At 51.3% G+C, this 22,058-nt stretch overlaps 2 protein-coding genes across 10 annotated transcripts; one reads left to right on the top strand and one right to left on the bottom strand.

Moving 5' to 3' along the window:
* Positions 1 to 282: 282 nt before the first annotated feature.
* On the bottom strand, positions 283 to 7,268 carry TMEM138 (transmembrane protein 138). Of its 6 annotated transcripts, XM_047775595.1 has the most exons (6): positions 6,828 to 6,884; positions 6,580 to 6,725; positions 4,695 to 4,960; positions 2,996 to 3,167; positions 1,479 to 1,554; positions 283 to 1,210 (listed from the first exon to the last, which is right to left on the bottom strand). In XM_047775595.1, the coding sequence occupies exons 3-6, from the start codon at positions 4,820 to 4,822 to the stop codon at positions 1,098 to 1,100; spliced, it is 489 nt and encodes a 162-aa protein (XP_047631551.1). In that variant the 5' UTR covers positions 4,823 to 4,960; positions 6,580 to 6,725; positions 6,828 to 6,884; the 3' UTR covers positions 283 to 1,097. The 6 variants fall into 6 exon arrangements, with proteins under 6 accessions (XP_047631551.1, XP_047631552.1, XP_047631550.1 ...); XM_047775596.1 differs by lacking the exon at positions 6,580 to 6,725 and having other exon boundaries at positions 6,828 to 6,957; XM_047775594.1 differs by lacking the exon at positions 6,828 to 6,884 and having other exon boundaries at positions 6,580 to 6,813.
* A 132-nt stretch (positions 7,269 to 7,400) lies between these two features.
* Positions 7,401 to 21,731, top strand: LOC125125098 (lysosomal membrane ascorbate-dependent ferrireductase CYB561A3). 4 transcript variants are annotated; one of them, XM_047775590.1, is made up of 8 exons: positions 7,419 to 7,530; positions 9,026 to 9,152; positions 10,693 to 10,800; positions 12,320 to 12,522; positions 17,598 to 17,806; positions 18,757 to 18,911; positions 19,610 to 19,766; positions 20,385 to 21,731. In XM_047775590.1, exons 4-8 carry the CDS (start codon positions 12,339 to 12,341, stop codon positions 20,406 to 20,408), a joined length of 729 nt encoding a protein of 242 aa, XP_047631546.1. In that variant the 5' UTR covers positions 7,419 to 7,530; positions 9,026 to 9,152; positions 10,693 to 10,800; positions 12,320 to 12,338; the 3' UTR covers positions 20,409 to 21,731. The 4 variants fall into 4 exon arrangements, with proteins under 4 accessions (XP_047631544.1, XP_047631546.1, XP_047631548.1 ...); XM_047775591.1 differs by lacking the exon at positions 7,419 to 7,530 and adding an exon at positions 7,845 to 7,999; XM_047775588.1 differs by lacking the exon at positions 9,026 to 9,152 and having other exon boundaries at positions 7,401 to 7,530.
* The last annotated feature ends 327 nt before the right edge of the window (positions 21,732 to 22,058 follow it).

The following is a 22,058-nucleotide window of genomic DNA, read 5'->3' on the forward strand; positions in this document are numbered from 1 at the left end:
CAGAGGCTTGAACTGGGATGGCACCCTAGGGCTTGTTCTTCTACTTCTCTGCCACTGTCCTGTAAGCAGACCAGGCAAGTCAGCTGGAGGATGAGTCATGTGAGGCAGAGCGAGCCGCCCAGTCATTCCAGCTGAGGCCCGCCTCGGTTAGCTGAGAGTCAAGGATCTCATCACAGCTGCCTGGCTGACCCACAGCTGACCAGACTCGTGAGCAAGCCCAGCAAAAATTACCCAGACCCTGCCAGATCAGCTGAACCCCAAGACCGAAGAGCCACGGAACTCTTTGTTGTTATCGGCCAGTGAAGTTTAGTGCTGGGTTTGTTACACAACACTGCTCTGGCCATAGAAAACACACTATGGGCACATGAATTTTAACCATTTCTTCCGCCAAAGAGCCTAGGGAACAGTTTTACTCTTCTGAGGGCAATGAGGGCTCTGGCAGGAGGAGAGACTGAAGAAAACACAGAAGTCTGGAACTCTATGGACGGGGGTGGGGCATCAGATAACATCTTGAATTTCTGCAAAAACATTCTGTACTCACAACGGGACTCAGTAACATCCATATCTGCTCTGTGGCTCAATGTGCCCACTGAACCACGTGGATGCGAAGGCTAGGTCTAGGCATGCCTCTTAACCACCATGAGATCTAGTGAGGCAGACATGCCATCATTCATGGAAAGGAACTGATCTCCTATTTATAAAATGTTACATATAAAATCTAAATGTCTGGGGGGTGACCAGTCAGGAGCACAGACGTCACCTTGTACAGCCTCTGTCAGTGTGTGGGGCCAAGAGCACAGGGGCTCAGAAAAGCCTGCCCAGGCTAAAGGCCCAGAGCGCTGTGTGCTGCAGAGGGGAAGGGCCCGCCTGCGGCAGGAGGCCAGGAAAGGCCGACGTGCTGGCGTCTGTGCCAGGGATGCTTTAATATGCTAGAGGGAAGCGCTTCCTTCTCAACTGCTGAACACAACTGGCCTGGGCCTGACCTGTGGGATGTCAAGCTGCCTCCTAGCGTGCAGGGCCGACCACCCCCTCTGCAGAGCTGCAAACATGGCTTCTGTCAGGAAGGAAAGGCATCCCCCGTCGCTGTGACAGAGCGGTCACCTTCGGACTTGCATGAACTCCTTGCGCAGCCATAAAGAGTCCTGGTAGAAGCGAGGGTCGCCCAGTCTCACAGCTGTCCGTTTGTAGAAGTAACAGTACAGCACTGCGGCTGTGGGGAAGCAGCAGAAAAGAAGCCTCAGGGATGCTCCAGGGTACCTGCTGCAGGGTCAGGACATAACCGGAGGAGGCTGAGGGGCCCTGCCTCAAGACTTCCCAGTGACTCCCAGAAAGCACAGAGGACAACGGTCTCTCCTGTTCTTGTAGGGCTGTTCCACTCAGCCCCGCTGGTTGTGATGGGCTGGGAAGGATCAAGGCCCCCCGGCTGCCAGAGCCAAAGGTGGGATCAGAGTGAGGCCTGGGGTTGCTCTGGTCCTTACCTAGTCTCTGGAATACGAATAACGTCTGAAGTCCGTCTGTCCAGACAAAGCGGTTGGAGTTTTTCCAGCGTAAGTTCTGAAGGAGACATGAGTAGAGAGAGAGAGAGGTTAGTGGCCGGATGAAGCCTGGACATGGCCAACTTGGTCAGCTACAGAGGTGCTGCTTGGTTTCCTATCAAGCTGATCTCACCCCCTTCTTTCCTTCCACAAGCTCAAGGAGTGTTTCTCAAAGGAGCCTCAAGTTCCCTTTTTTTTTTTTTGGTCTTTTTTTGCCTTTTCTAGGGCCGCTCCTGCGGCATATGGATGTTCCCAGGCTAGGGGTCCAACAGGAGCTGTAGCCACTGGCCTACACCAGAGCCACAGCAACGCGGAATCCGAGCCGCATCTGTAACCTACACCACAGCTCACGGCAACGCCGGATCCTTAACCCACTGAGCAAGGCCAGGGATGGAACCCATAATCTCATGGTTCCTATTCGGATTCGTTAACCACTGAGCCATGACGGGAACCCAAGTTCCCTTTTTTGCTGCAAAGGAAATATTCTTGTAACCCTGAGGGAAGAAGTTTGAAGTAAGCCATTTATTCCCTTTCATCCCATAGCCTCTGCCAAAGAGAAATGATACACATTCTCTCGGGAGGTCAGCGTGGTCACCGTCTTGCCTTGGAAATCTCAGGCTCAGTTCCTGTCACATAAAGGCTACATGCACTCGGGGTTTAATCAGATTAACAGCTTCACAGTACAAAGCCGGGACCTATTTTGGCCCCAGGAACCAGAGCAAGACAATCCTCTCTGGAAGCACCTTGAGGCTTCAGCACGCCTCGGCCTCTTTCCTGGCAGCTCCAGTTCTCTGCATGGAATCCCAGGGGCAACTTAACAGGAGGTTTAGTTTAAGAAGGTGGCTTTAGTAAAGAAACGTCTAGAAAACCCTGAGGGTTTAATGGGTTTCAACAAAACGAGTACATGAGAAACGCATGAGATAGATACCCAAGGAGAGGGAAGAATTTGGGAAGCAGAAGAAATCTAAAACCTTGAAAACGGCATCTGCTCTGAGGCCCATGTTAGAAGCAAAGGGCAGCACCTTAGGGTTCAGTTCTCGTAGTGTCAGCGGTGGGGACGCAGCTGCGGGCATGAAGCTAGAGGGCGAGCAGCACTCCTGCCTGGCTATTTCCCACAGGACACCGATGCCTGAGAATACCTTGTATCCAAGCTCACCCGCCCAAACGTCTAACGGTGAAATAGATTCAGCTTCCTGTTCTGGCCCTGGCAGGCCTGCTTGGGGAAAAAGGGAAATGCATGTTCTAGAAGTGTCCCTGTTGGATACTGGATGGAACTGTTCTGGTCTGGGCATGAGTATCTTATGAAATCCTCACGTGGCTAGCTCCAGGCTGGACCACACTGATTTCACCCGGTTCTCATCAAGGCTTCGAAGGGCTGTAAACATCCAGAGATGCTGGGTTTCCAGAGGAACGACAGGCCTAGCCTTTAGGGATGCAGGAATTCAGAGTTCCCCTCTTACCATGACCCAGACATGAAAGGAGATACTGAGGGCGAAGTACACAGCTGTCAGGATGATGGTCCCTTTGAACTTGTGGAAGAGGAGACTGACTAGGCCAGCCTGGAAGACGAAGGTGTTGAAGAACATGAGGAAAATGATGATGATGTTGAAGAGGATCGCAATATCCTGGATGCTGCAGGTACAAGAAAACAAAGGACAGCCACATGGAGGCCTGAGGAGGACCCAGGAGCCGGCCCTGAGTCCTACGGGACACCACGAGGTCTGCCCTTCCCTGGGACATACAGTCCTCTGAAGCCCCAACCCAAGGAGTGTAGGCTTCGGACCCCAAATGACATGAAAACTACCTGCTGGCCCCATCAGGTGAGGTGCAGTCCAGGGACGAGGCTTTCCTGCTGCAACTCCCAAGTGAACAAAGCTCTGAGGCACAGTGAGAAGCAGCTAATTTCCTCCCTGTGTCCAGAAGATGCCTGTCACACAACCTGGGCCTGTCAGATGGTTTCCTCTAGCAAGACAGCAATGCACTCTGCCTGATCCACGCAGGGCTGGTGCTTTAGTGTCACTCACATCTCGCTTCAGATGTGCCCTTTTCAGAAAGGCTGTCCTTTCGCCCGCTACCTAAAGCAGCCCTCCCCTCCCCACCCCATGTACTTTGTATCCATTGTGTGACATTATTACATTTATCGAAATTATTATTATTATTTTTTTTAATGGATTCACTGGCTCTGTCCACCAGGACGGAAACCCCGTCGAAGCAGGAGCATGTCAGGTTCACCACTGCAGGTAGCATCCCGCCTGGCAGGCCGAGGAACACGTGCTGAGTGGAGGACGATGGTGCCTAAGACTGTTTCCAACTTGCCTCAAGGAGACTGTAAGTCACCGTGGAGGAGAAACACCAACAGCTTCCAGGCGATGGGAATCATATAGTCGTTAAGATGATTACCCTTCTCACCGGCCACTTTGTAACCCTTTTTCATGGCAATGTAAGGTAATAATTTTATGGCGTTCCTCTCGTGGCTCAGTGGTTAACAAACCCGACTAGGTACCATGAGGTTGCGGGTTCGATCCCTGGCCTTGCTCAGTGGGTTAAGGATCTGGCGTTGCTGTGAGCTGTGGTGTAGGCCGGCGGCTACAGCTCCAATTAGACTCCTAGCCTGGGAACCTCCATATGCCGCGGGAACGGCCCTAGAAAAGGCAAAAAGACAAAAAAAAAAGATAATATTTCTACTTGTAGATGGAGAAAATTACAGTATCACCAGTCTGACCCTCATTTTCTTTCTCTATTTTTTGGCTGCCCCATGGCACACAGAGTTCCTGCGCCAGGGATCAGAGCTGAGCCGCAGTTGCAACCTAAGCCCGCAGCGATGGCAATGCCGGGTCCTTAACTCACCGTGCTGGGCTGGAGATGGATGGAACCTGTGTCCCAGAGCGCCCAAGACACCCCTGATCCCATTGTGCAACAGCAGAAACTCCTGACCCTCATTTTCTATGGGTACTGCTCCTTGTGTCCCAAACCCTTTTAGAAGTAAGTATATCAAAACAGGCCCTGTGATGTGTCTGTGGACCTCGGTGTTTCCAGGGCCAAGTGCAATTTTATTCTCCCTGATATTTCTTTACTGATAACCTTAAATTGCTAAATCACAACTGTCGGGGCTTTCAGGCAGCTTGGGTTGAGCTGTCCAGTCCCACCCAGTGAACTCACATGAAAAGCACCAGCTGTATGACGGGAGCCATTCGGAGCAGTTCCGAGAAGGAATTGACAAACAGGTCATAGGAGAGCAGCAGGAACTGCAGGGAGAGCACCAGGCTATAGTTACTGGTCTGGAGCATCTTCCTTCTGCTCTCCTGGGCCCCCAAGGGCACATTCCACAGTTGCCCAGAAAACAGCTGCTGGCCTCTTCCAGGCACTGAGAGAGAAGCTGTAGTTCCTCAGAATCAGAGCTGTTTCCCTTACTCTAAGACAAGGCCCTGTTGAGGCAAAAAAAAAAAAAAAAGGAGGAGGAGGTTATAAATTCATTAATACAATAAATATTTACTGAGGACCTACTATGTGCCAGACAGCATTCTAGGTGCTTGGGATACATCAGTGAACAAAACCTACAAAAAAAACAAACTAGTCACTCCTTCCAGGGACCCTCACCCTCAAATCTTTCTCTGTGCCTGGGACCCTCTAAATGCAGAGCTCTTTCTAACCACTTTGTAGACCAATGGAATCTAGGAGTACGACACAGTGACTGTCTAGTCATGTAACAACGCTAATTCTTAATTTTTAATTTTTTAATTTTTAATTTTTTTTTTTGCCTTTTCAAGGGCCGCTCTCTTGCCCCATATGAAGATTCGCAGGCTAGGGGTCTAATCGGAGCTGTAGCCACTGGCCTACGCCATAGCCACAGTAACAGAGGATCCGAGCCTCGTCTGCGACCTACACCACAGCTCCCGGCCACGCTGGATCCTTAACCCACTGAGCAAGGCCAGGGATCGAACCCACAACCTCATAGTTCCTAGTTGGATTCGTTAGCCACTGCGCCACGACAGGAACTCCTACAACGCTAATTCTAATGCTAATTGCAGCAGCAAGCCTTCCGTATATCACAATACACCAGGGACTGTTCTAAGCACTAACATTATTTAAATCTTGCAATAACCCCATGAGGTGGAAGAGACATTACTACTCTCCCCATTTTAAAGATGAGACAGTTGAGGCCCAGGGAGGTTAAAAATCATCTGTCCAAGGTCGCACTGCTAAGGGGCAGAGCTAGAATTCAGATCTAGGCTGTCTGAATCCAGAGTCTATGCTCTGAACTACTGCACAAAGCTGCATCTGACATAACTTACAGGTTTAAGTGTAACTAGGCAAGAAAAATGTTGGCACAGGAAAAGTGGGAAGTGGTGTAGGCAGAAAAAGCTGAGAGGAAATAGTGCTCTGCTGCAAAACAACATTTCGGGTTATGGTAGCAACACAGTGGCTCAAGGTAAGGGGAGCTGGGCCTTTATTTTCACTTATTCCAAGACCCAGAAGCTGCTTTGGGGGTGTCCTGTGACCACCCCGCCTCCACCTAGATCAAATTTATAAACAAATTTCAAAATGCCCTGAAGTGTTACAGAATGATTAAATTAACATCTGTAAAATTTCTTACCATTTACAAACTTTTCATATTCATTTCCTTTTTTAATCCTACACCCATCTTGAGAAGTAGCCAACCCCACTTTACACAGAGGCTCTGAGAGATTAGGGAACCTTGCCCACCTCACCTGTCCCATATGTGGTTTTCTCTGAGCTAAGCAAGCCTCCTTATTCATCAAATAATATTGATAGTTATCACCTACCTACCAGCACCACGGTAAACTTGTTAATCAAGATACCTTCCTTTCATCCTCGCAACTACTCCGCAAGGTGGGGAAAACTTATCCTCTTGTTACAGGCAAGGACACAGGGTCCGAGTTCAAGTTCTTCCTCCAGGTCGCAGGGGAGCAGAGCCAGGATTCACCAGCAGGTGTGATACTGTTAAGAGCCCGTGCTCTTAACCACTACTTCACAGGCCACCACAGAGAGCCGCTGTGAGGATCCGTCATATAGAATCACCTACCTCCACCTCTACAGGAAGAATGACCACCTCCAAGGCTTGGGGGAGCGGTGCCTGGCGAGATAACGAAGCGGTCTTCGCTGTTTGTCCACCGCTATCTGCCACGTTCCCTTTGTCCCCTGAGCAGTTTCCTCTCCCTTCCTAATCCACTTTAAAATAGAGCGGTCTTAGCAAAAAACTAAAACCAATAAATTAACAACAGAAATTCCGACTTCTGCCCACTCCACCCACCCTTCATCAAGCACTCTCACCTCAGAGGCCCAACGTTGGTTGTCATGGGGACACCGTCCTGACTTCCGGAAACCGGTTTTAACTTCCGGAAGTAGATGGTAGACATGGACTCCGTCCGCGCCGGGCTACTCGCTCGTTCTCGGCTTTCTTTTCCCTGCTCGATGGCTCGCCCGGCCGCCATGTCTGGGCCCCCGCGTTCCTGGGCCTGCCCATCCCCTGGCCTTTCCAGCTTGGCCGCGCCTTGATTCACAGCTCCAGGCTGCCGGCCATGGCCGCCCATCCCGCGCGCGGCCTTGCCAAGGGTCAGCCCCTAACCGGAGGCTTCGTGTCGGCCCAAACATTTCCGCTTCCACGGAATCGAGGGGCTGGGGATGAGGCCGGTGACAGCATTCCCGGCCCCTGGAATCCCCGGCTTAGGGAAGAAAAGCCCGTGGAGGAACAGGAGTTGGGGGTCGGCACCTTGGCGCCGGAAACTAGCCACCCCGCACTTCTGGACTTCACTTCCCAGAGGGCCTCGCGCGCGACCGGAAGTGCCGGGAGCCTATAAGACGACGGAGCGGACACAGCTGCAGGATAGAAGGCGGTGGCTGCTGGTGGCAGTCGGTTTAAGCAGTTGCGCGCGCTCTCTCTTCTGGGACCCTCGGGAGCGGCGGCTCCGGCGCCAGGGGGCAAGACGCGGGTCTCGGAGACGCCAGCCTCCGTGCATCCCACTGTGGTTCGGGGGTGAGAAAGAGCCCGGGCTGGGAGTTCAGGGTCTTACCTGGGTTCGAGGGCTGGCTCTGTTACTACCTCGCTTCGCGCTGTCGCAACCCCTCGCTCAGCCTCAAGTTTTCTGTTTTAGGAAATCGACACCATTCTCCGTGCTCTTCCTTCCACAGGGGGTGGTTGTTAAGTACGGAAGGGCCCTTGGTTCCACCGGAGGAATCTGCCGTGGTTCCCCGGGTTCCTGGAGCTGTCTTCCGTATACCTGAGTCAGACCAGAGCACAGTCCGAAGGGCGGGTCTGTATCACTGTGGTGCTAAGGCAGGCTTTGCTTATCTACCTCCTGACTGGAGTTTAGTGGTCCTCACTTCTGAGCTTCAGACTTTTTGGAAGCTACATTTGGAAATAAGGAGCCCTTGCTGAGGGGGAGTGAACTCACTGTGGCCAAGAGACTTTCCATCTTTGGGTCCTAATGTTTTTGATCTGTAAGGTAAGAGTTTAGGACTTGAACCCTGAGTCTGGTTCTCAGGATTCCTAGAGCCCCCACTATTCATCTGGGAAGGGGGAACAACAGACTTCTGTTCCCTCATCTGTTTGCACTTCCAAATAATTGTGAAAGAGGTTGAAGTAGAGCCATTTCCTAAGGCTAGGGCTGAAAAGGACATGCTCGTTTCTTACCCCAGAGCGTGATCTGCTTTAGTGCAGACTGGGAGAATCCTTTCTGCTAAGGGACTGTGGAGTGTTTTAGGTTGAACAGTAGACTCCTTAGATTAGGGTCAACAAACATGACTCACAAGCCAAACCTGGCCCACCTAAATTGATTTTTTTTATTTTTATTTTTTAATTTTGTTTTGCTTTCTTTAGGGCCGCACTTGTGGCATTGGGAGATTCCCAGGCTAGGGTTTGAATCGGAGCTGTAGCTGCCAGCTTACACCACAGCCACAGCAACAAGCGATCGGAGCCTCGTCTTCGACCTACACCACAGTTCATGGCAATGCCAGATCCTTAACCTACTAAGCAAGGCCAGAGATCGAACCTGCATCCTCATGGATACTGGTTGGATTTGTTTCTGCTGCGCCACAATGGGAACTCTGGTTTTTACACTTTAAATGATTGAAAAAAAAATGAAAAGGATAGTTTTTTGTGACATGGGGAGATGATGTGAAGCTGAAATTTCAGTGTCCGTCAGTAAAATTTTTCTTGAGCGTGGCCGTGTTCATTTGTGAAGGTAGTGCTTGTGATTGCTCTTGCAGTACATCAACAGAGTTGATGACAGAGTCGTGACAAGCCGTGTGGCCGGCAGGTCCTAGAATATTTACCATAATGGTCCTTTACAGAAGTTAGCGGACTTTCTGTCTTGGAACGTGCTCTCCAAGTGAGGGCAGGATAGGAGTGGTGAGCACATCCTGAAATCCTCACACATCCTGCTCTCTGGATAAATGAGAGGATATTCTTAGCATTTGCATTGCAGTTTTCACTGCATTCTTCCTTTTTCATTTTTTCTTCTCTGTTTTAGGCAGGAGGGCTCATCTGTGTACTGTGTGCAGTAAAACATTCCAGCCATCTGTCAGGAAAGTGTTCCCACTATGGATTTCAAGTCTGTCCCAGAGCAGCAGTCCAGGACCAGGACCTCTTCTAGGGAGGTGGATATAGTCTTTTTTTTTTTTTGTCTTTTTTGCCTTTTGTAGGGCCGCTCCTGGGGCATATGGAGGTTCCCAGGCTAGAGGTCTAATCGGAGCTGTAGCCACCAGCCTACACTAGAGCCACAGCAACATGGGATCGGAGCCGTGTCTGCTTCCTACACCACAGTTCATGGCAACGCCGGATCCTTAACCCACTGAGCGAGGCCAGGGATTGAACCCACAAACTCAAGGTTCCTAGTCAGATTCATCAACCACTGTGCCACAACGGGAACTCCCCTTTTTTGTTGTTTTGTTTTGCAGCATATGGAAGTTCCCAGGCTAGGGGTTGAGTCCGAGCTGCAGCTGCCGGCTTGCACCACAGCCGCAGCAACACAGGATCTGAACCTCGTCTGTGACCAACGCTGTAGCTCACAGCAATGCAGTGGATCCTTAACCCACTGAGCAAGGCCAGGGATCGAACTCGAGTCCTCATGGATTCCAGTTGTGTTCATTACCACTGAGCCACAACGGGAACTCCCAACAGTCCCTTTTGGATTATGTTTACTTTTTTTTTGTCTTTTTTTTTCCGAGGGCCACACCCGTGGCATATGGAGGTTCCCAGGCTAGGGGTCTAATTGGAGCTGTTGCTGCCGGCCTACGCCACAGCTCAGGGCAACGCCGGATCCTTAACCCACTGAGCAAGGCCAGGGATTGAACCTGCAACCTCATGGTTCCTAGTCAGATTCGTTTCCACTGTGCCACGATGGGAACTCCACATTTGCTTTTCTTTTTCCCTTTTATAAAGGGAAGCAACGTAAAAGTAGGTATTGTCCAACGAATGGAGCCTGCTGACTGAGGGCTTCTTTCTGCTAACCCTTCACTGGAGGGTGACTGGAACATTTGGTGACCTGAAACTTGCATGGCTCTTACAGGACCTAAGGGAACAGCTCTGAGGCTAGGTAGCACATCTCTCAGCTCAGTAGCTGAGTCAAAAAGCTTCTAGGAAGTAGATGCCATGATTTTCTCCCTCCTACCTCCTGAAAACTTATTTCCCACCCCAGACCTCAGATCTTGTTTTCTCAGAGGTTGCTGCTATCTTGGATCTCCTTGTGAAAACCCAGCATCTGGGTGGACACCTGCGGGGGGAGAGAGGGACGCGATATGGAATTGGGGCCACTGAGAGGCCTGAGCAGCCGGGGGGGCAATGAGCTTCGGGTTTTTGTGAGTAGTTAGGATGAAATGCCATGGCAATACTAAGAAAATTATGATAGTATACTCGCGTGGTATCCTTACGTACACTGTCTCACTTGACCTTCTGACAGCCTGTGGTTAAGGAAAAAATGCTGGCTTTGAAGTCAAAGGAGACAGATGTTTGAAACTCGACCCACTACTTGGGTCCTATTAGTCTTTCTGGGGGTTTGTTTCCTCATCTATAAAGTGAGGATAACTCCTCATGGGGTTGTCAGGAGGGGTCATTGGGATCCTGTATGGAAGGTTCTGGCGTGTCTGATCCTAGCTGCCTTTCAGTAAGTTACATCCTATTGCCATGCCTTTTTTTCAGATGAGAAGACTGAGTCCTACAAACATTAAATGATTTCCTCAAGCAGCCTCAGTGCATAAGAATTGGGGTCCAGGCCGCCACTCCGTCAGCCTGCCTCTAGGTGTGAAGGTGAAGACTTGGGCGTTCTTGGTGATTGTAGGGGCCTCCTCTCTCTCTGAGCTGGTTCACATGGGGGAAACCAGCCACTGTGTAACCTTTTTGGTGTGAGTCCCTGGGGAAGTGTGTTGGCCTTGAGAACTGGGCCTGTGCTGGAAGCAGGTGCATCCTGTGGCTTTGTGGACCACCTGCCAACCCTCACACCCACTTGTCTGGCCTTTTTTTTTTTTTTTTTGCTTCTTAGGGCCACACTCACGGCATATGGAGGTTCCCAGGCTAGGGGTCGAATTGGAGCTACAGCTGCCGGCCTCCACCACAGCCACAGCAACTCGGGATCCAAGCTGTGTCTGTGACCTACACCACAGCTCATGGCAGCACTTGACCCGTAACCCACTGAGTGAGGCCAGGGATTGAACCTGCATCCTCATGGATACTAGTTGGATTTGTTTCCACTGCACCACAAAGGGAATGCCTTGCCTGGCTTTTAAGAGCAGCTGCTTAGGGGCCTGGGCATTTGCCATGCCTGAAACCAGAGTTGGTTTCTGAGTTTATCAGGTAACGTGGAAACCTCAAAATAAACTCTTGCTTTCTAGATCATGAGTTCTCGCTTCCTCTCTTTTCCTGTGGACTTTCCCCAGAGAAGAGAAAGCAGATGTTTCAGACAGCTGAAGGCTTTCGCTCAGTTGAGGGAGTGGAGGATGGGGGGGACTCTGGAGGAAAGACCTAGTCTTGCCCCCCAGTGGGAGGATTAGCGCCGCAGAGCTCACAGGCTGGGGAAGAACTTTGCTGTAGAAATGGGAGCCGTAATAGTAGTGTGGAGAGCATGATTTTTGCCTCCTTGTGTTAGAACCTGAGGGCCTGGGAGTTCCTGTTGTGGCACCTTGGAACGAATCCAACTAGTATCCATGAGGATGCGGGTTTGATCCCTGGCCTTACTCAGTGGGTTAAAGATCTGGTGCTGCCGTGAGCTGTAGTGTAGGTTGCAGATATGGCTCGGATCCCACGTTGCTGTGGCTGTGATGTAGGCCAGCAGCTGTAGCTCTGATTCGACCCCTAGACTGGAAACTTACATGTGCTGCAGGCAAGGCCCTAAAAAAGCAAAAAAAAAAAAAAGAAAAAAAAAACTGAGGGTCTGGGCAATTGTGTGATCTAGCCTGGATTTTGATTTCTGTCCTTTCTTTTTGTGGAAAGGGAGGTGTAATTCTCTACCTTTGGGTCCTGGGAGGGGAGACTAACCCCTGGGCTCTGCCCCCAGGGCCTTGGCATCTGGCCACAGCAGAGGAGGCCTCCCTCCAGGAGTGGCCCTAGGCCCGAGCTGGCAGCACTTTATGCTGCCAGGTGCTGGGGTGGGGCCTCGCTTGTTTTTCATAACCATAGGCCCACCCAGCCATGAGGGCTTTCCGGGGCAGTGCCTGGGCTGATGGCAGGGGCACCACCCTTCCGGCCAAGAGCAAGGTCAACGTTACCTCCCTTAGCCTGTGTGTGGGGCACACCGGAGCCAGCAGGGATGTGTGATTTTCATTTCTTCTAGGAGCGATTGCCTGATCAGAATGGCTGTGGAATGGTTTTACCTGTCGGCCCTGGCGCTGTTCTCCCTGGGCTCCATGTGCATCCTCTCCACCATCTATTGGATGCGGTACTGGCACGGCGGCTTTGCCTGGGATGGCACCATACTCACGTTCAACTGGCACCCGGTGCTCATGGTGACTGGCATGGTGGTGCTCTACAGTGCTGGTGAGTGCCCTACAGGGCAGTGCTCGCCCTCTCCAGCCTGGTTTATGTCACTGTCGGGTTTGGGGCTGTGGGGTGGGGTGGGGTGGGGAGGGTTGTCTCTGGGCCCAGGTGTCATTTGGAGGAAGACGTAAGAACAGTGAGAAGAGGAGCAGCTGAGAAGGGCAGCTGCAGGGATGTGCTTGGCCAGGGGTTGGTAAACTCTTCTATTAAAGGCCAGAGAGTAAGGATTTTAGGCTTTGCAAGCCCTGTGATCTGGGTTGCAGCTCCTCAGCTCTGCTGCTGTGTTGCGGCAGTAGCCGGAGACCACACGGAAACATGCGTGTGGCTGGGTTCGGATCAGACTTCATTTACAGTGATGAGAGGAGGAAAGAAATAGGTGAAGGGGGTCAAGAGGTACAAACTCCCCAGAGTTCCTTGGTGGCTCCTCGGGTCAAAGATCCGGCATTGTCACTGCCGTAGTTCTGATTACCGCTGTGGCTTGGGTTTGATCCCTGGCCCAGGAATGTCCACATGCCTTGGCTAATAAATAAACAAACAAATAAAGAAGTACAAACTTTTAGTTGCAAAGTAAATGAGTGGCAGGTATGAAATGTGGAGTTTGGGGAATAGGATCAGTAATTATGTGATCGCTTTGTATCCTGACAGATCACAGTCCTATCATGGTCATCATTGTGAAATGTACAGAAATATTAAATCACTGTGTCATATGACAAGAAATAACATAGTCGGAGTTCCCGTCGTGGCGCAGCGGTTAACGAATCTGACTAGGAACCATGAGGTTGTGGGTTCGATCCCTGGCCTTGCTCCGTGGGTTAAGGATCCGGCGTTGCCGTGAGCTGTGGTGTAGGTTGCAGACGTGGCTCAGATCCCGTGTTGCTGTGGCTCTGGTGTAGGCTGGCGGCTACAGCTCCGATTCGACCCCTCGCCTGGGAACCTCCATATGCCACAGGAGCGGCCCTAGAAAGGCAAAAAGAAAAGAAAAAAAAAAAAAGAAGTAGCAGTGTCGCAGCTCAACTGTTCTTCAAAAACAAACGAACATTCATAGTAAAAAGAGGTAGGGAGTAGGGGAGGGGAACTGGATGATGGAAGTCAAAAGACAAGATACATCAGTACAGGGAAAGTAATGTACATTTTGATAAATAATGATGAACAGTACTCAACGTTGTATATGAAAGTTAAGAGTAAATCCTGGAGTTCCTGTCCCGGCGCAGCGGAAACGAATCTGACTGGGAACCCTGAGGTTTCGGGTTCGATCCCTGGCCTCGCTTAGTGGGTTGAGGATCCAGCGTTGCTGTGAGCTGTGGTGTAGGTCACAGACACAGCTCGGATCCCGCATTGCTGTGGCTCTGGCGTAGGCTGGCGGCTACAGCTCCGATTAGAAACCTAGCCTGGGAACCTCCATATGCCACGGGTGTGGCCCTAAAGAAGACAAAAGACAAAAAAAAAAAAAGTAAATCCTAGGAGTTCTCATCATAAGGAAAAAAATTCTCTGTTTCTTTAATATTATTGCGGGAGCCGATGGATGCTCACTAAACTGCATTGTGGTGATCATTTCATGATGTATGTAAATCAGATCCTTATGCTCTACACTTTAAACTTATGCAGTGCTGTGTGTCAGTTATATTTCAATAAAACTGGGGAAAAATTTGTTACAATTAAAAAAAATTAATATAATTTAAAGTATTTAAGGAGTTCCCATTGTGGCTTAGCAGGTTAAAAACCTGACTAGTATCTGTGAGGATGCGGGTTTGATTCCCAGTCCCACTCAGTGGGTTAAGGATCCGGCATTACCGTGAGCTGTGGTGTAGGTCACCCACTCGGCTTGAACCTGGCGTTGCCCAAGTGGCTGTGGTGTAGGCCAGTTGCTGCAGCTCTGATTTAACCCCTAGCCTGGGAACTTCCAATATGATGTAGGTGTGGCTCTAAAAGGCAAAAAAAAAAAAGTATTTAATATCAAATATGATTTAATTCATATGAGCATCCATAAACATTAATTACTTAGGAATAAATCTAATAGAAGCTGTGTAAGATTTATACATACGTATACATATCAATTTTTTTTTTCCTTTTTGGCTGCACCCGAGGCAGGTGAAAGTTCTGGGGCCAGGAATTGAACCCGAGCCACAGCCATAGCAGTGATAGCATGATGAGGCCTGCTCTTCAACTCAGGTCCCGAAGTCAGCGGTGCTGCAGAAATAAGAACAAAGAGACAAAGAAATACAGAGGGGATCAGGGGGCTACCGCCTTCAAAAGGCAGTAGCAACCCTCTGAGCCAACTCCAGGTTTTTATTTACTATTTTCTACTTCCTTGTACGTGCAGGGGATACACCTGTATTTCACTTCAAACAGATTGGAAGCGAGATATGCTAGCACAGTCCTTCCTAAGCACAGAAGTCACAAGTGTTTTAGCCCTCCCAGGCCGTCATTTGTTGTTTGCTTCAAGCCGTCTATGGCCTCTCCCATAAATCCCCCAAGGCTCCAGTCCTGAGAATGTGAGAGCTGAGGGTTTCCCCTCAGCAACAGCAATGCTTCAGCAGCCTTGTTTTCCAGATGCCATTCTTTGATGTTCTGTTTCTGTTCTCATTCGTTTTGCCTCAAGGGTCATGAGGGAGTCACAGGACTTTGTAGAGATGGGGCTCTACAGCCACTCTGTGGCGTCAGTCTTTTCTTTCCATTCTTTGTCACACATATTCATGCCTCCAGCAATAACACCAGATCCTTAACTGCTAGGCCACCAGGGAAATCCAAGATTTATGCATTTATAAATCTAACAGAAGCTGTACCGAGAAAAATACAAACCTGTATTGAGAGAAATTAAAGAAGCCCTAAATCAATGGCGGGATATACCGCTGTGTAATTGGACTGGAAGACTAAACATTGTAACGGTGTAGGTTCTCCTGAAATTTTGTAGGTTAATCCCAAAGTCTCAGTGCTTATTTTTGTGAAAAGTGACAATCAGGTTGGAATTATCTTGAAATGCAAAGGGCCAAGATTAGTCAAGAAGGTTTTGAAAATAAGAGCAAAGTTGGAGGGCTTATTCTCCCATCTGTTCAGGTTTATTATAAAGCTACTGTAATTGGAGTTCCTGCTGTGGTGCAGTGGGTTAAGAATCTTACTGCAGCAGCCGGGGTCGCTGCAGAGGCATGGGTTCAATCTCCTGATCAGTGCTGCTGCAGCTGTGGCCCAGATTCAATTCCTGGCCTGGGAACTTCCATGTGTCATGAGTGAGGCCATTTAAAAAATAGAAGAGGCTACTGTAAGACAGTGTGGTAGGAGTTCCCTGGTGGCCTAGTGATTAAGGATCTGTTGTTGGCACTGCTGTGTCTCGGATTTGATCCTTGGCCCAGGAACTTCCACATGCCTTGGGCATGACCAAATAAAAAACAAAAACAAAAACAAAAAAGTGTGGTATTGAGAAGCGGATAGACAGGAGGAAGGGTGGGACAGGATATTTGTTTCAATAAATGGTATTTAGTCATATGGAAAAAACCCTTTATTTAACTTATTTATGAAAATAGGCTCCCATCATGGCTCAGTGGTTAACGAACCTGACTAGGAACCATGAGGTTGCAGGTTCGATCCCTGGCCTTGATCAGTGGATTAAGGATCTGGCGTTGCTGTGGCTGCGGTATAGGCCAGTGGCCACAGCTCCGATTAGACCCCTAGTCTGGGAACCTCCATATGCCTCGGGTGGGGCCCTAAAAAGACAAAAAGACCAAAAAAAAAAAAAAAAGAAAAGAAAATAGGCAGTGGGCTTATCTGGCCTGTGAGCTGTGGTCTGCCAACCTTTGCTCCAGGGAGCACGGGGTTGAAGCCTCTCTTGGTGTAGACAGGTCAGGTCCTTACATGAGGGGTCTGCTTACTCCTGCCAGCTCCATCTCTGGCCTTTGAATCCAGAGCTGGGCCTTGGGGCCCAGGTGAGGCTCATTTTCCCCACTTGTAAATAGGAATAATGATGCCATTGATAATAGCAATTTAGCCTGAGTCCCTCAAAGACGGAGTCCTGCTTTGTTCGTACAGGAAGCTTATGGGGTGGGTTCTGGTGTTTCCATTTTACAAATGAGGAAACAGATTTAGAATGAAGATGCCAAATAGCTGAGAGGCAGAGCCAGGATTTTGCCGTAGGTTATCTAGCTTTAAAGCCTGCGTCTCTGACAACTAACCTCAGTTGTGAGAATTCACTTAGAAAAAATAACGAATGTGACATTGCTTTTTAACCTGTTAAACTGCATGCAAATTATATTTATTATTATAGTGACAGAATGGCAAGTCCACAAGACCTGCTTCTCCCCCCCTTTTTTTCCCCCTTTTTTAAGGCCTCACCTGTAGCCTATGGGAATTCTCAGGCTATGGATTGAATCAGAGCTGCAGCTGGTGGCCTACGCCATAGCGACAGCAACACCGGATCCAAGCCGCATATATGACCTATGCTGCAGCTGGTGGTAGTGCCAGATCCTTAACCCACTGAGCCACAATAGGAACTCCTCATCCTCTTTTATTTTATTTGTCTTAATTAATTAATTAACTTCTTTTAAGGGCTGCACCCTTGGCATATGGAAGTTCCCAGGCTAGGGATCAAACTGGAGCCATAGCTGCCAGCCTAGCCACAGCCACAGCCACGCAGGATCTGAGCCTCGTCTGCGACCTACACCACAGCTCACGGCCACACCGGATCCCTGACCCACTGAGCAAGGCCAGGGATTGAACCTCACGGGTACCAGTCGGATTTGTTTCCCCTGCACTGCAATAGGAACTCCTCCTCCCCCTTTAAAAACAAATTATTTTTGGTCCTGCCCATGGCTTGTGAACGTTTTTTGGCCAGGTAGCAAACCCATGCCATAGCAGGAACAATGCTGGATCCTCAACCCACTAGCCACCAGGGAACTCTTCCCCTTTCTATCTGGTCCCTTCTCTCCCCGCTTCATGGTTGACAGCAACCCCAGAAACGACGATGGAAGGTGCAGAGGAAGGGATGCTAATGTCCTAGCGTTTCCTCCTTCCATTGTTAGGAGGCTGGGATCAGGGGAGCTCCCCTAAGGTGGAGGGGACTGAGCCCTGGGATGTCTCTCCTCCAGCGTCGCTGGCGTACCGCCTGCCCCAGTCATGGGTAGGGCCCAAGCTGCCCTGGAAGTTGGGCCACGCAGCCATGCACCTGATGGCCTTCATCCTGACTGTGCTGGGGCTGGCGGCCGTCTTTAACTTTCACAACCACGAGAAGATCCCCAACCTCTACTCCCTGCACAGCTGGCTGGGCATCACCACCGTCTTCCTCTTCGCCTGCCAGGTAGGTTCTCTCCATCCTCCTTGGCGCTCCCCCTGCTGCTGGCAGCTGGGGCTCTGTCTGGGGCTTCGCGTGCACCAGCACCAAATAGTCCCTCTGCTCATTGCCTGGCGATGGCCTTGCAGGCACATCCTGTAGAATCAACACATTTGGAGGGCTGGGGGAGATGGGTGGTTCCCACATATCCTGGTCCAGCTCTTACCCTTCATGCTGCCCGTCTCTGGTCCCAGGGCGCTCTGGGCTGACTTCGTTATAGCCCGCACTGCACTGACTCTAAACCATCTTTCCCACCTTCTCTGCTCCCACCTTTCTGGGACTCAGAAGCAATTCCAGAAGTAGTTTCCATAATCTGGCCTTTTTTTTTTTTTTTTTTCCTTTTTTGGTCACCCCATGGCATATGGAGTTATTGGGCCAGGGATCCGATCAGAGCCACAGCTGTAACCTGTGTCACAGCTGTGGCAGCTCCGGATCTTTGAGCCCACGGCGCCCGGCCAGGGAGCAAACCTGTGTCCTGGTGCTGCAGAGACGCTGCCAGTTGAGTTGTGCCACTGTGGAAACTCCAGTATTTCTATTCTGATGTCAGCTCTGTACAGACTGATGTAGAATCTACTGCGGGACAGAAACTATCCTGACCACCTTCCATTTCACCCTCTAACTGCCCCATACGTTGATAATGTTCTGTGAGCCAGGACAGGAAGGAAGCAGAGACAGACAAGGGTGGCTGGGTTTGCGGGAGAGTGGAGGTAGCCGAGCATCTCGTTAGGCAACAGTCTCATTTGTGTTAGGGGAGCGGAGCACAGCTAGGCTGTGGTGCTGGGCAGTGCCTGCTGGGAGGCCTGAGTTGGGAAAGGAGGGTGTCTGTTCACTGATGGGGAGGGGGCGCTCGTGGGGCGCGCCGACCGTGCCCGCCTTTGGTCACACACAGTACAAGCAGGTGCTTCCTGTGTCCGCAGTGGTTCTTGGGCTTTGTGGTCTTTCTGCTGCCCTGGGCGTCTGTGCGGCTGCGCAGCCTCCTTAAACCCATCCACGTCTTCTTTGGAGCCTCCATTCTCTCTCTGGCCATTGCGTCTGTCATTTCCGGCATCAATGAGAAGCTCTTCTTCAGTTTGTGAGTGTGATGGGGCGGGAGTGGAGGGGAAGGACTGGGGCCTTCTGCTGTGATCATAGGGCCCATCCAGGGGAGAGAAACCTTTAGGGTTGGGCTTGTCCCTGACCTGGAAGGTGATGGAACTGGTATTTCTTTAGATTGAGATTGGTAAATTGGTCAGCAAGTATTTATCCAGCATCAAATTAATTTAGAACCTACTCTGTGACAGAAACTATTCTAAACACCTTAAATTTAGTCCTCTAACCACCCTATACGTTGGCCATGTTGTAATTGCAACTTAGAAATTAGGGAACAGAGGCACAGAGAGCTGAAGTCAAGTACCTGAGGGCACACAGCCAGTAGGTGGCAGAGCTTTGAGTTAGGACTAGAGCCTGCATGCCTCATCACTACCAGTGTCCTTTTTTTTAAGCCAAGGGGCAGGGGAGTGAAAAGCAAACAAGATTTGAGGTCAGACCTGGGTCTAGATCTTGGCTGTGCCATCTCCTAGTTGTTTAACTCTGGACACATTCATGCCACATCTGAGAGCTTCAGCGACCTCATAGGTGAAAAGCATTCTGCAGACACTTGAGGCAGAGACTTAAAAAGTGTGTTAACCTGCCAGGTCACAGTGGGTCCTGGGAAGCTTTTCTTGAGTCTCCCACTGGGCAAAAACATGTGGAAAAGTTTCTTGAGGGCCCACGTTGTTCTGTCATCTTCAGGAAAAATAGCACCACTTCATACTCCAACCTGCCCGGTGAGGCCGTCTTTGCGAACAGTGCGGGGATGCTGGTGGTGGTCTTTGGGCTGCTGGTGCTCTATATCTTACAGGCCTCGTCTTGGAAACGCCCAGAGCCGGGGCTCCAGGCCGAAAGACAGGTATGGGGTCTTGGTTTCCCATCCTGGGTTGGGGTAGGGCCAGGCCTAGAGAAGGGTCACCCAGTAAAGGCTCGGGCCTTGCCCCCCAGTAACACAGTGGGAAACCAAGTAGCTCGAAGTGGGGGTTAGGCTGGCTGGTGGAGAGCACTCGTATCAAACCAGCAGGTCCAGCTGTCATGGCAGGTGCTCGGGGGCTCCTGGGGGCCTGTCCACTGGGAGAGGCCGGGGGTTACTCCCCTCCCCAAACTGCTGTGGTTTCATGAGGAGAAGTGTAGCTTTATCTTCCCTGAGCAGGGGCTTGAGCATGACGAGGGGGTGTCCTGATTTCTCCTTTTCCTGCTGGGGGGCTAATCTAGTGTGTCCTGGGTGAGAGTTGGAGTGCCTCGAGCAGGTTTTGCCTGTTCTTGGCCACTCAGGCATCTGAGGGACATGGTGAGATGGGATGTGTGTCAGCTGAGGGACTTTGGGGCCTCCCCGAAAGCTGTGGTGGCATGGGCTGGGACTCACCCTGCAGGTTGGGGGTTCTGTCTGGACAGCTCAGGCCTGGGGTGATGCCTGTGGGTCAGGGGCCACTTTGAGGTTACATCCTTAACCCACGTGCACCTGCCTGTCTTGCAGACCCTGTTGCACGGGGAGGAGTGAAGCAGGAGGGGGTTCCAGGAGCAGTCGCCAGGCGGTCTTCAGAGGCTCTGCTTTCCCGGGGGCTCCCGTCTGGTTCGGGGCCCCAGTCCCCCTTGCCTCTGTGCTGGGCCTGCTCTCCCCACAGCCTGCAGCCCACCCCCTCTCCTTGGTGGCTTTGGCTGCTCCAGCCCTTCTTGGCATTGACTTCCCAGGTCCTCTGTTTACCCCGGGCCCCCTTGCTCTGGCTGCCCGCGCCGCTCCTGCTTACAAGGAGTCAAGGTCATTTCCCCTTCAGACCCCCGGGGATGTGGGAGAAAAGCCTGACGGCTCAGATGAGCTGGGAGTGGAGCGCAGCCTGTGCTGTGAACGTGAGGGAGGCGACGCTTCCATCAGCTTTCCCCGTGCAGGTCAGGCCACCCGCCCTGGGTAGCGCTTCTTCTGCTCTGGTCTCCATCCAGCCCCTCCAGACGTGAGGCGGGGCGGACACGCGTGCGCGCGGTGGAGGGAGAGGGGCCAAGGGCAGAGCCGCTCCGCAGAGAAGCTGAGGGCCCCCTGCTCCCAATGGTCATTTCCTGCTGCCGCTGCCTCGTGTCTACACACGTGCCCTTCTTGCTGCTGCTACAGCCAGGGCCTGGATCCCGGCCTTTCCCTGTGACTGACACGCCCATCACCGTCGGACAGCTCTCTGAACCCTGGTGGCCCTGTGTCCAAACCCTGGAAGCGGCCTTTCCCTTCCCTCCCCTCCCCAGGCCCGGGCACCTTCAACCTTGCTGTCTCGGCAGGGCCCTTGGCCAGCTGTTGTCAACGTGCCAGCTTACCATGAAACGTGCCGAAGATGTGATGTGTCGTGCCCAGCAGAGCCCTGGGAGTACGGCCGCTTCTGGAGCCTTCCTTGCTGAGTGTCAAAGTGCCTCACATGCCCGTACAGCAGCCACCCGCCTGGCAGACCCAGTCTCAGGTGTAATGCTGCAGCGTGTGCCCTTGCTCTTTTCCTGACGAGACCGGGGTGGTGGGTCTTGCTTCTGTGTTGGCATCGCAGCTTTTCCTGCTCTCTGCAAACCACTGCTGCCAGGCCCTGGGCTCAGTACTGTTGTGCTTAGGTGACAAGCAGCACAACACCAGGGGCCCCAAGTGGGCTTACTGCTTGGCAGGTGGCCACAAAGCTGGCCGTCCACCCTGCCCCATGTGGCCAGATGCTGGCGGGAGGCTACGGCGGAACTTCCTGATCCACTGGAATGACTGCCAGGCACCTTGGTCCCAGGACCACCTACACCCCTTTCCATGTGGGTAGGCGTTTCACTTACGAAGCTGGATTTTCATTAAATGTGTTTTTTAAGAATCAAAGCCTGCTTTGCTAAAATGACACTGTGGTTAAATGAACTCTGTACAACTTGCAGAAGCCTCAGGATAATTCCGACCTTTAGGCCTGGGAAGGGGCAAACCAGAAGGCACCAAAGATCACATGGCTGTCCTCCTGGAACTGCACGTGACCCCTGGTAGAGGGGATGTCTTTAGTAGTGAATGGCTTTTGAGCACTTGGTTATCTGACGAGGAAGGAGAGGTTTCCCGTTTTATAATCTGAAGCCCGAGACTCAAACAGGATAGTGACTTGCCCTAGGTCACCCAGCCAGGTGCCTGATGCCAGGGTGTCCTTCCAGCTGCTGGGCGTGT

This window comes from Phacochoerus africanus, chromosome 4 (assembly GCF_016906955.1).
Source record: "Phacochoerus africanus isolate WHEZ1 chromosome 4, ROS_Pafr_v1, whole genome shotgun sequence".
Taxonomy (NCBI): domain Eukaryota; kingdom Metazoa; phylum Chordata; class Mammalia; order Artiodactyla; family Suidae; genus Phacochoerus; species Phacochoerus africanus.